Genomic DNA, 13341 nt, shown 5'->3' on the forward strand with positions numbered 1-13341 from the left:
TCCTGACTTTTAATCTAATGCTAATTAGCTAATATTAGCACACTAACATGCTAATCAAAGATGGTGAATATAGTAAACATAACACCTGCTTGGCATCAGCATGGTAATATTGTCACTGAGCTGTGGTTGCGACCATGTTCCAGGGCAAGAAGACATTAACTCTACCTAACTAACAGCAAAAGATTGCAATGTGATTGGTTTTACACACTGTAGATCCTGTTTCCCATGACAGCGGCAGGGTTTTTAAGAAAAGTGGTGGAAAAGAGAAAGAAATAATGTTTTGGGTAGAAATAATTTGGCTTCACATAAGAATCAAATCCCAGTCTTCTGTGTGAAAGTCCTGTGTTTGATACATACATCCACCCCACTGACATATAAAGATGGACACCGAGTCTCCACTTCCTCCAAGTGTACAAAACTGAAGCCCTAATATCCTTGATACGAGCACTGCCATCTTGCCCTGGTGACATCATTTGCGCAGTAGTGACAAAATAACAAAATAAAACTGATGAAAAAAGTGAACACTTGGGAAAAAAACATGAGAGTGATTAGGACTACCTAAAATGATAGAAAGCATCTTTGGGACTGATGTATTTGAGGTGTACTCTTATGTTCTAGTTTGGCCCACCTGTTAACACTGGGAGGCAGGATTTATGATGTGTCCTGCAAATTGTTGAAGAATTGTTGTGTTTTTGTCCTTCCTTTGGTCCTTTTTCACAGAGGCTGCCATGTTGAGCCGCCATGTTTCTACAGTTGCCCAGAATGGACAAACCAAACACTGGCTGTGGACATCGCCTTTCAAGTATTGTGCGAGTTTCGCAGTCACCGTAGTTTCTCCTACAGACTTGGGGAGAGAGCAGAAGTGAGAGTGAGTCACCAATAGATGCCGCTAAATCCTACACACTGCTCCTTTAAAAATCACAGGAAGTGAAAAGCAAGATGCTCACAGTTTGATGTCTCTGCTGATGCAATAAATGTACGTTTCTGTTTGTTCCAGTAACCTCTGGCTCGTAGACAGGCAGGTGTGAAGCTGGTCATCTTTCAAAGGAGGATGAACTGAAGGAGACTGAAGATGAAAAATAAACCAGCGCAAGGAAATGATGAAACCAAGGTAAACAAGAAAAAGAAGATTTAAGAACAAATTTGAATGCGCCGTGATAATGGCTTTGTTTTGGCAAGAGGCTGTTTTAAAACTCAATCTTGCAAAAGCTGATGGAATATTTATGGTTTTTATTTGCATTTCAATTTCCTCTCAGTTTATTCTATAACGTGTGAACCTGCTAACCCCTAAGGCTGTCCAGCTTCTTTATTCCACACACTCCTCACATAAACAATGCAAAGTTTTTCTCATAATGCAGACATTAATATTCAACCTTCCTCTTAACTTACAGCCACAGCAGGTTAATCGGAGTGAGAACAGACTGAGAAGTCATCACCTCGGGCCTTCACCCTCTTCAAATGAGATAAAAATATGAAGCTGAACATTTTCTTGAGGTAGGAGAAAAATACCTGTTCAGTGTTTTGTCTCATGTGCCAGTCCTGGTTTAATCTTTGTTTCCATATATATGCATTATTATTCTTAATTACACCTCACATTATAGTCTCTTTACTTGTTTACAGTTATTCTAAAGAAATACACATTGTTTCAGTGCAGAAAAAATAACTATTTTACGAAGTGCTGACAGCAGTAAAAAATATGGTTCATAAACTGTTTGATAGAGTTGCAGAACTCTTACATTACACTGCATTTAACGCTGCAGATCATGACTGTTATGGACGCTGGGGGAAGTAAGGTAAAGGTTTAAAGATCAGTTTATCAAAGAGGAGGTTCTCTGTTTGATTTTCGGGCTGTGTGCTGTTCTAACCTATTTAAATAGAGACTCACTAACCAGGAAGATGAATCCAAAAATCATGTCATGAAAGAAAAACAAAGGGTGAAAACTGAAACTGATAAAAGCAGATGAGATTAATGACTCGCTGTATACACAGTGTAATTGATCAAACCAAGTATAAACATGCACAGCATTTAAGTGGCATGTACAAGTGTCCAAACTTTGGTTTTGTTTTGCCAAGTTGCACCAATTCCTAACTTTTACTGTTTGGCACGAACAAATAATAGTTAACGGCTAATCAAGAGTTCTTTTTGAAGAAATACCTGGAAAAAAACCCCAGAAAACACATTAAATGAGAGAAGCAAAGGGAATTATTAAGAACATTTACAAGCCTTTAAACATTAGATGATAAAGTTTAAAAGTACCGAAGGCAAAGGCTTGAATCTGGCTTGAGAGCTCATTCCATTTAACATGAGTAATACCTGAAGGCATTTATTTGCAGTGTTGCAACTTGGTGTCTGTGGTAAAGTTTCCAGAAAGAAATGGTGTATTAAGTTACTGCTAAAGTTATTTCTTTCTTTTTTTTTTCCTGATATCCGTATATAAATGCAGAACGCTAAATCATCATCAGATAGTAGCCAACAGTTTCCAAAATTGCTGCTCATGGAAACTGGACATTTCCTACTGCTGCAGCTTCACATTAAAAGCATTTAACCGGTTTGTCAGTTAGCTTAGCACTCACCGCTATCTTCAATAAAATGCATCTACAAAACAAAACAGCTGTTTTTTTTTGGTGATCTTTTGACAGCGGATCAGTTTGAAATAGATCCTCCTTTCACTGTGTGCTGCTGTTCACAGACTCATGCAGCGTGCAACATGAAATCAGATCACAACTGCTCACAGAATGATTGAAAAGGCCAATTATTGCCTGACTTCTTTATTAAAACAACAACAGGTTGTTCTTCTGCTTCCAGACTTCTGTTACCTGTAGTATTAAACTACTTTGAGACTGCCACTAAAATAAAGTAAGTTAGGTAAATAAAGTGTGATAAATTGTTTTTAATAGAATGCAGAGAACAGTTCAAAATCAATGGTATTTTCATGACAGCCATATTGATATGAAATAATAGGGTAAGCACAGGTGTTACCAATGATACTATGGTTCTGTTTAGAGTGTTAGAGCCTTTACAGATGTTTAACTGGATGTTTAAGTGATATTTTTGGGCACTTGCTCATCTAGGACCGAGAATGTAGACTTAATTCATGTGTTATCTTCTTCAAATGCAGAGGGATAAAGTGAGAGAAACAGTTGAGTGTCACTGGCATAGAGGTAAATAATAACTCCTGGTATACAGCACACATACAGCAAATGAGGCGTTCAAGGACATAATCTTAATGTTACTAATTTGACCACACTCTAAATATTAAACTTACTTGACATTTCATGCCATGACTTAAAATCTATGTTTACGTCAGTACAGAAGTGAAGTACAGTGTTCTCATTGAAGAACAGACAGGCTGTGTTGATTGTGTTATCCTAAATATTTTCTTATCTGGACCTGTTTAACTTCTGTGTTTGCTTTTGCTCACTGCAAAGCATCAACAATCAGCGAGTTGTTCCGCTATGTCGGTCTCCATAGTTTACATCTGCTTCACCATGAGATCACGCAAGATCACGTTCCTTATGAAATCACGAAAACAATGTGCTCCCTCTGGTCTGAAATCTTGATAATATACCTGTGGTGTGTGATGTGCCTGCCATTATTTTCAAATCTTGTGTGTGGGTGTTTTAGATCAGAGAGAAGAGAATCTGTGAAGTTTCTCCTGATGTGTGTGGTGCAAACAGAGAGTAATATCTGCAGTGTGGAGCCGGCCTAACATACTTTTGGTGACATTTTGTGTGTTAGTGCACATTTCCTCTCACCTAACTTAAAAATCATAAAATGACAGAAATGCAAACCTTTTTGTCAGATATTTCCTGATTTAAATCAGAAAACGTCTTAGTCAGAAACCTTCAGAATATATTTCATTTAATCCTGATGTTGACAGTAATTAATGAAAACATTAAAACATATTAATATTCCCCACATTAAGATATTCTACAAAAAAATATTATATTGATACAAAGGTCATGTATTGTATTGACACCAGATATTTTTTTTAAATGATGTCATGCCCCAAAATGTAAAAATGTCAGCATCAAAGCATTATTGGCAGAATTATCCAAAACAACAGGCAAATTGAAGGGAAAGTCAATGAACTGCACTACAGCTGACTTCTGGGTCAGTCAAAAAAAAAAGAAGAAGAAAGAAACGCCATCAGTGGAAAACTGCAGGTCTCCCAGTTTTAAACTAATTACCTGACAGTCTGCCAGCCTGACACTCTCAGTCCACTTTCTGTCTGAGACTCACTCATCAGTAGGACAACCAGTGAATTTCATGCTTCAGTAATTGTTTTACATTTAAAGGGCATTTGCTGACATATTTTCTGCCAGGCCTGTAATATTTAATCACAAGTTCAGCCTCTGTGGTAAACTGTCAAAGTTAATTTCATCACCTTTGCACACATAACACAACCTTCACAGACAAGTTCCCTTTTTTTCAGCTTCCCACAACATGCTGGTGCTCCGTTCTTGTTTTATTTTCATTATGCATAATGTTCTCATGATTTAAGGTTCTAATAATGTACGTTAGGATGTGTTCTCGTAGATTTGGACATGATTTATGATTCTCATAAAGTGAAAATACATATTAACCAGCTGTGATTTTGCTTGTCAACCACAGGCATACATGGCAATACACAGCCTTTGCAAAACAAAATCCTCTGTGCATACCAGTTCCTACCCAAAACCAGATGAAAGTCAAAGTGTGTTAAAACTATTTGAATGCATACTAAATAATAAAAAAAAACCTTAGTGTCAGAATAGTTACATAATCTTCAGAATGACCTGAAGCTATTTCATCTTTTTTTTTTTTTTTAATGTTTGCAAATTCTTTAGAAAATGTGCAAAAATATGTTGATCTGTTTATGTTATATCTGTTTGGGAAGTGGCGACAAATATGGGAAACAAAACACTGGTGCACATCTTCAGACTTGTGGTTTATACTATACAAAAAAAAAAAAAAAAACAGATTGTGAAACATCATGTATCTATTCCTCTGAACATGCAATATAAGTAGAATATGTCTTTAGATAAAGGTTTAGAATTCTCTTTCCAATGCATTTAATAAAGTCCCCCAATAAAAAAGATTCCAAATATCTGTCAAATCTTAAAAATGAACGACGACTTCACACAATCCAAAACTTAATGCCATTGAAAATTTATTGTGATATCTCATAGTTTACATTAGAGTGAAAACAGACATGTGACATGGCTTTACTAAGACAGAATGCAAAGCAATGTAGTCAAATAAAAAGCATATAATATTTTTGTTTTTAAATTTAGGAAAAAAATAATAATAAAACAGGCACGACATATAGCCATTATAAATACAACATGCTTTAGACCTTAAACTGTAGTTTAACAGTCCTAAGAAAAGAACTTGTACAGTCTTTTCCCCTGTATACCCATCTTGCCTTTGATCAACATCCTTTCAGGTACGTTGTAGACAGTAACAGAGCTCAAAAAGGCGGTAGCCAGTGTCACAATAAAACAAAATAACAATAAAAAGTAAACAGTTTTCAGCAGCAAATATCTACATTTTTTTTCATCCAGGCTGCTTTGACGCTGTTAAGTTCAGAGGATCAAAACATTCTACAGAAAGACAATGTCATACGTGACAGGATTTCTCCTCTTTAATTTTGGTATAGCAGTTGAATCTCCAGGAGACACGTGAACATGATCCCTGGCCTCCTTCCTGCCCACTGACACATGACACTGATGCATTCGATAGAACCTGGTTCTTATTTGGTACACACCGGCGGTGACACTGGCAACTGCTTTTTGTTGGTTCAACTTAGACTGACTGATCGAAGGGAGAGTATAGAGGCTGTGCAGTTGGGGTAACAAATCTCCCAGCAACCACTCCTGGCGCCACCTTGGAGGTCCTTTGGAGAAACTGGCTGTGTGAGTCTAACGATTAAGAGGAAAGTCGGACTACTGCGAGTCCGTTCAGTAACGACTGAAGCAGATCTGAATGATCTGGTCAGGTAGATGTTTTTGTTTCCGAGTTTAGCTACCAGTGTCATTCTCTTTGCTCTATGAACTTGGAGAAAGTTAACCAAGTTAAACTAAACAGACGGCTGGGATTTGACATTTTCAGCCAGATATGTTCATTATAATATCAGGCAGTGAAGGCTGGCTGACCAGATAAAAGCTGCATCCCATCTCTGCAGGAACTTAAAGGCCAGGCTGATCCAAGTGAGACGGTGTTGCCTCACGGACATAAAAACAATGGTGCATTCAGGCGCTCCCTGACTACTCCTAAAGTCAGTTGGAAATTAACAAAATAATCACACCACAAGGTCCATTTGGTAGCTGTTCTGGAGCTTTCAACTGTATCACACAGTCTTCCTCAGCAGACGGAGTTACCCTGTTCTCCATTCCTATGCTCAGAAAAAAACAGAGATTTGAACAATCATCTACTGTTCCATTACTTGGCGACAACGAGGGCTTTTGTATTGTCACTATTGGCCGCACCATGCTGATTGACATTTTCGTTACCAATCGTATTGCACTGACTGTGCGGAGTAGCACCTGATGTGGACTTTCTCATGAATGGGACCAAAGTGATCTGTGGTAACGTCTTGCCTAATGCAGCCAACGCGTGACGGGCCCACTTCTCCCTCAAACAAGCTTGTGTTGCGAAATTCAACTTGTGTGCAGGAGAGCAGAGAGTTTTTTTTAAAAGTGTGTGTGTTTAGCTGTACTTTTGTGGCTTCTAAGTGAATCTCTGTAGTTTGGACTTTAGTTTCTCTCCTGCCTCGCTGTTTGCACTTTCAGGTTTCATGTTCGCTTTCAGCCAGATTGGAGACGTGTTAAGTTACTGTTAAGTCCAAACATTTCCTGATTTTGCTGCTTCATGATAGAAACTTTTAAATAACAAAATAATGGGGGACTTTTATTGTGAATAATTTATAGGAAATTAAACATATTTATTCACATTTTACTGTTGATTGACTTAAAACAATTGCATATCAGTTAAAAGAGGCACCTTCAAGCAGGTAGCCCTGTTGAAATGGAGCTACATATCCCTGGGATGATGCGAGTCAAACAGAGTCATGCGAGGCCAGCATATGGAAAAGGGACATACTGTGCATTTGCTGAGGAAGATCAAGTGATACGATCGAACTTTCAGTCTCAGTAGTTTTCAAGTTTATCACCAGGAAATGGCTGACAAAGTGGTGAATACCAAGCAGTAAACTCCAGTCACGTCACACTGGAGTTCATGAAATGTAGCTTACCAGTAGTTTACCAACACTGATGACCACAGTAACATAAATATCAATGAGGTCGTGTTTTTCCGACTTCACGAATAGACAAAGAATGCTCGAATGCACCATCAGCGTAACACTGAAAAGCCTGAAAAGTCAATGCCGTCTCTCGTTTCAAGTCAGTTAGAACTTCAACTGTGATGTCATGGCGCACTGACAAACCCCGGAGTACACTCTTGCATCACTGCAGCCAGACGGGAAGTTGAACCACCGGCAGCAATAACAAGACTTTGAGCTGCGTTTGAGTTGCTCTTTAAACAATGGATGTGCAGTGGATTGTGGGCCCAGGAGTGCTGCAAATTCAAGCAAAGGCAGGCTGTATTTGAAGGAGTGTTAAAATGCAAACAGGCCTCGTTTGACCCGTTAGGAGTCTTGAAATGCGATGCAAAGTGCAACCTCAGAAACGGGATGTAGAGACTAAGCTAACAAGTTAACATCAAAACAATAACTCAAATTAAATAGATCAGAGAATTAACAGTTGATTTTCGGTCAAAACCAGCACAAAAACGAGTAAGTTCTCAAGAAATACAATCAGATATTCACAGACCAGCTGAGGACCTCCAATATGGCCGCCATAGTGTGCGTTTCATCACCTGAAAGCCCTCTATACAGGAGACACTATGACTGTGGTGGAGAAAGGGTCTTGGTAAAGGCTCTCCCTGCGACATGGTGGGAGATTCCAGCTCGCCCTCAACATCTACATGGCTCAGCAGAGACCTAAACACTGGCCCTCTAACGGGCTCTCACCACAAAAGCTAAATAAACAAGCTAACAGAGAAAACAAAACGGGATAAATCACTTCCAAACAAACTAACCTGGCTCTCGACCTCGCAGATCACTGGGAGAGACAGTGAAACCAAACAGCTGCGAAAGAAAGAAAAAAAAAAACCAAAACAAACAAACAGGACAAATAAAAACACTTCCAAACCAAAAAGAGGAAAAAAGAGAAATAAAACTGTCTGAGGAAAAGAAACTAAACATTCACTTTCATGTGCAGGCATGCATGTGGGCTAATACACATGCACGCGAGCACACACGCACACACACACATACAGACACACACAGCCAGAGGTACAGTGAACAAAAGTGCTTCAAGTTGGGGAAGTAAAACAACTAACCCAGTAGAAATACGTATAAAACCTTAAATATGTTACTTTATGTACAAAAACTGTAACACGGGCCAATATCTCAGCTGTTTATGTCTTTATATTTTCAAGTAGGTATCACTGCTAACTAGTAAGGGTTTGCATTGTCATTGTTTTTAGGATAAAAGGTCGTGTGATCTGACTGACCTTGCCGGCAAAGTAATCAATCACTGCTGATTTTTAAATCTCTCCCGTCCCACCCTGCCCCGCCTCCACCTGCTGGGCATCCCGCATATTCTCTTCCTCTCTGCTTTACTCTGAGAAGTAATATACTGAATATCCATCTGTTTTTGCACCGCTAAATCTTAACGTAGAAAATATATGCATGTATGTATACCAAGTCTCTGTTGTCCAAAATAAAGAAAAGAAAAAAAGACAGGGAAGAGCTCTATGAGGATTTTGGTGAAGTTATTTCGAGGGCCACTTTGAACCAGAAAGGGGGGAAGACACATCGGTTCACATGACGGTTTTTCGGAGTTATGCACTGCACAACAGAAAGTAAAGAGGGGAGGCCGTTCATGTTTTGAAGAGGCACGAGATTCATACGGCTTAGAGGCAAATCACAGGCGCCGTCCACAAAGAGACAATTCATACGCTCTAAAAGAGAGAAAGAGACGGATAAGCAATAAAGTGCAAAAGACCTACTAGAGCGGGAAGAAATGGCGGGATTTCTGAGATAGCAGCAAAGAATCGGAAACTACACTTTTCTCTCTAGAAGGGGTTCAAATAAAAATCAAGCAAAAACTGAGAGGGAAAGCAGAATTTGTCGATGCAATTTGAATAAAACCGAACCAAATTATCAACAGAGAGCTGCTTAACACGCTGCTACAGTCTTAACGGAGACGACGACGAAACCCTCAAACCGTCCGGCTCAAACTTTCTTTCCGTCTCCAACAATCCATCGTTCATCTGTGAGAAGGCCATTTAAGAACAGACGAGAGCGAACAAACGTTTTTGCCTCTAAACTGAGATGAACCAAAGGCCTCTGCAAAGTGCAAACGAAGTAGCATTTTTCAAGTATGCCACTGTGTAATGCGTGACCACACACACACACAATGCATATATACACACAGTCATATGCATATATACATATGTGCATGACAGCAAATATATATATATATAGAATCCATGTTCCAATATCTACTTACTACGAACATTTTCATAGTATTTATGGATATGTAATCATAGTGTGTGTATATATATTCATATGTAGCTGTGTCTCTTATTGTTTCATTACTAGACAATGGAATAATACAGTCTGTCCTAATGTTTTATGACATGTGGACACCGACTTCAGGTTCCCCAGTCTAGACACTATTTCTGCTCCTTTTCATGTCTTTTTCACTTATGGTACTGCTGCAAAATGGGACCAGCCACAATCGCATTTAGCCAAACACTACAAATATTTATATATCTATATATTTATATGTGTGTTTATATATATATATATATATATGTATATAAATCCATTTATGTCAAAGAAATACTAGGTGCTGCTTTCAATGCTTTTTGGGTGCTGAAAAGTACCAGAAAGGGGGGATATAAAGAAAAATCACAAGAAAGAAAATAAGAAAAAAAAAAAAAATCAGAATAAAATCCCACACTACTGCAATCCCATCCTTTGCCACTTAAAAAAAAAAAAAAAAAAAAAAAAGAAGATGCTGCTACATATTTATAACTACGATAAACTCCCTTTCCCCTCCGCTGCTCACCCGTCCCTGATTGCTCATTTGGACATTAGCAAAGAAAAACATGCTCAGCTATGGGCAGAGATACAACAAGCCAAAAAACACAAATAAACAAAATGAAAACATGACAGACTTGACGAGGAAATAAAATGCTAACCAGTAACATCCATCTGCCATCAAACCAAAACCTTACCAAACCCAGAGGTTAAAACTATAGCAAATAACATTAAAACAACAAAAGTCATCAAAGTCATTCGTCTCGCTGGATGGGCGAAATCAAGAAAACATAGAAATGTCCTGTCAGTGAAGTCTATCTCCTTTCGCATAGTGGTCGCCATATCACCACAATCACTTGTAAGCGTGGTTTTGTGGGGGCGGGGGTGGGAGTGAGTGTGAGCGGGCCGCGGTCAAACCCAAAAGCTCCGGAGCTGCGAAGGAGAACACACAATCTTTAAAATAACGACAGGACTCCCGTGACGTGATTTTTCAACAGTCGCTCCACTTCCTCGTCGTTGTTTCTTTTATCTTTTTTTTTTTTTTTAACCTCATTTGTTCTGTTCAGTTTCACGATGAGCAGGTGGGTGTGTGTGCACGTGAAGGAGGCGAGGGCCGGTGGAGGTTCGTGGAGGGTTTTCGTAAGGGAGGTTGGGGGGGTGGTGAGGGAGGGCGGAGGGGGGGAGGTGTGGGAGGAGGGGGGGCAGGGTGGTTGATGGTCGACGCTCCACGCAGTTCAATAAAGAGCATTCCAAGGTCAGAAAAAGACAAGAGCGCGGCCGGAGCGTCACTCCCATCCGTTGTCCTTGATCATGTGAGCCAGCTCGATGATGAACTTTCCCTCTTTGTACTTTTGACTGCTCTCAAACGCGTGCTCCTGTACAGAAAAACACAAAAAACAGAGAAAAGGCTGAGTTACAAGACCGACTTTTGTCCACATCAACACCAAACCTGTTGAAATCAGACAATAACACTTAAACTATTTTGATTACATAAACATGTGGCACAGATAGTCCTGAGTACACAATTAACATTGAACTTTTGAATCGGAAATTTAATTGAATTTAAAAAATTTTATTCGAGATGCACAATACTGGATTTTTGCAGGTATTTTCCAACTCATTTTGGCTGACTGCCGATGCAAATACCGATGTCTGCACACATTTTTTCCCAGCTAATGTCAGAGAACACCAAGTGTCTCCTTTGGTGAAAAAATAGGCTCACATATAATTCTGCCTAGTCTTATTATGATAGCAGATGCAGACATAAAAACAATGCTTATCAAAATAAAATGCAACACTTTTCAAAATAAAAAACAACCCATTTCGAAATGTTCACATTCACCGGGCAAAATAAAAAAAACTACTGCTGACAGGTTGTTATCTCTTTGTTCTTCATAAATTTAAATTAAATTGATGAATCTTAAGAGGAACACTTAGGTTAGATCCTCCTCACATGATGGACACTGACCAATCATTGCCCGTTTAGATACTTCAGAAAACCTTCACACTGCAGACATACTTGTGTCATGTAATTAAAATTAAAGCGGCATCATACCGGTAGAAATATCAGCATTTTGAGCCGATACAGATATTTAATTTTAAACCTTCACCTGCCGATACCATCGACATGCCAATAATATTGTGCACTTCTATTTTGTATTATTATTTTAACTATTTCTCCCATTGACACACCACTGGATCAGACATTACAAACTCATGTTGTGCAGCCAAATTTGCTTCAAACCAACAAATTCAAATTCTAGTGGAGACCCAGAAGTTTTCAAACATACCAAGAATGTCAAGAGTTAGGATGTTTTTGTCAAACTACTGTTTTCAAAGTCAAGAATGAACTTTTAATCATATGAAAAATGGTTTATATTCCATATCTTCCTCCCCGTCTTTCCACTAGACATGAACAAAAGGTCATCTAATAAAGGAGTGTGGTTGAATGGATTTATATATTTTAGATTGACAGAGAGACAGTATTTTTATGTGCACAAGGTCAAGAATGAGAAGAGTCAAAAATGTTTCAAAAGGGTTTTTGTAAAGATACTTAAGTACAACCACTCTTTAGTCTCAACATGGCATTTCATTATTTCCACTCATTTTAACTTCGTATAATTTACTGTGGTCTTCAAAAGGTGTTTTCTTCATAGTTCACCTAGAGGGATATTTCAAATGTGTGAGTTACTTATTTCACTGCTTTACCATGCTGTCAGACAGCCTGTTGTAATGGAAAACTGCCAGTATATAAGCCAGACATCACTCTCTCAAAAGCAACCAGACTCCTTTGGCAAAATCAGTACTTTTACCTCGCAGAAAACGGGAGCTAACGTTGCCTCGACTGTTTGGGCAGTTCTGTGTTTTGAAAGGTTAGTTCAGATTCACAGAAGTCACAAAACAACACAAAAATGCAGTGGTAGAGCAGCAAATTCTGTGTTCGATGAGATAAAATGGCTAATTTTGTCAGTGGAGTTTGGAGCTTATATAATGCAGCATTCCTGTCGAAAACGGCTGTCTGTCAGGAAAGTTAAAAGCAGTGAAAATATTTTAAATATAGCACCTCTTAAACTGAAATTGATTATTTTAGGGGGTCCTTCTTTTAGGTGTCTAAATATGCTTTGTTGCTGACCCTGACCATGGCAGCACATTGCTTAGCTTCAGAGCTGATACTCCTCTCTGCTTCTCCAAACTGGGGACATTGACTTGTCCCCTACTGCAGCTAAGACAATTACTATGGAAAAGTACCTCAACAAACCCACTTCAGGTTATCCAAACTGTCCCTTTAAGTAAATTATGGATAAAAACTTAAAAATGCATTTCCAGCAGAGGAGGCATCCATCATATAATGAAGTATTCAATAACTTGGCAATGAATTTTGTTTTGAGTGAAAACAAACTGGCAGTAACACAAATATGCACACATTTATTTATGTGGCCTCATTATTATCTGAGTAAAGCAGGATTTCAGAGACACGGAGGACAACACAGCTCTTTCTAAGATCTTAACTTTCTTTCTCTGGTGACCGTATCACCTCTTTCTTCAAATGTCTAAACTTCCTGTCTGGAAAGGCGTCTCTTGAAGTGCTGTATGATCTCCGGCATACGTCCCAGTCCCGCTGAGCTTCAGGAGAATCAGGATGTCCATGTAGGTCTGTGTCTTTGATTATTTGCTCAGCCTGCTTTGCCTTGTAAACCAGCTCCGCTCTGCTCGGCTCTGCTTTGCTTGGAGGGCTTTTCTGAGAATC

At 38.9% G+C, this 13341-nt stretch overlaps 1 protein-coding gene and 1 long non-coding RNA gene across 3 annotated transcripts in view; one reads left to right on the forward strand and one right to left on the reverse strand.

The window, feature by feature from the left end:
* The first annotated feature begins 617 nt into the window (after positions 1-617).
* Positions 618-1495, forward strand: LOC146320129 (uncharacterized). Its single transcript, XR_014771483.1, has 3 exons — positions 618-868; positions 998-1111; positions 1392-1495. It is a non-coding gene; the product is annotated as an uncharacterized LOC146320129 (long non-coding RNA).
* Positions 1496-10788: 9293 nt separating this feature from the next.
* Positions 10789-13341, reverse strand: part of ypel1 (yippee-like 1) — a 37751-nt gene continuing 35198 nt past the window's right edge. For both annotated transcript variants that reach the window (XM_084728245.1, XM_084728244.1), the window contains exon 5: positions 10789-10969. In XM_084728245.1, the coding sequence (XP_084584371.1) occupies positions 10880-10969 (90 nt within the window). In that variant the 3' untranslated portion in view covers positions 10789-10879. The remainder of the gene's footprint in view (positions 10970-13341) is intronic.

This window comes from Lutjanus erythropterus, chromosome 10 (assembly GCF_056507025.1).
Source record: "Lutjanus erythropterus isolate fLutEry1 chromosome 10, fLutEry1.hap2, whole genome shotgun sequence".
In the NCBI taxonomy this organism is placed as follows: Eukaryota; Metazoa; Chordata; class Actinopteri; order Lutjaniformes; family Lutjanidae; genus Lutjanus; species Lutjanus erythropterus.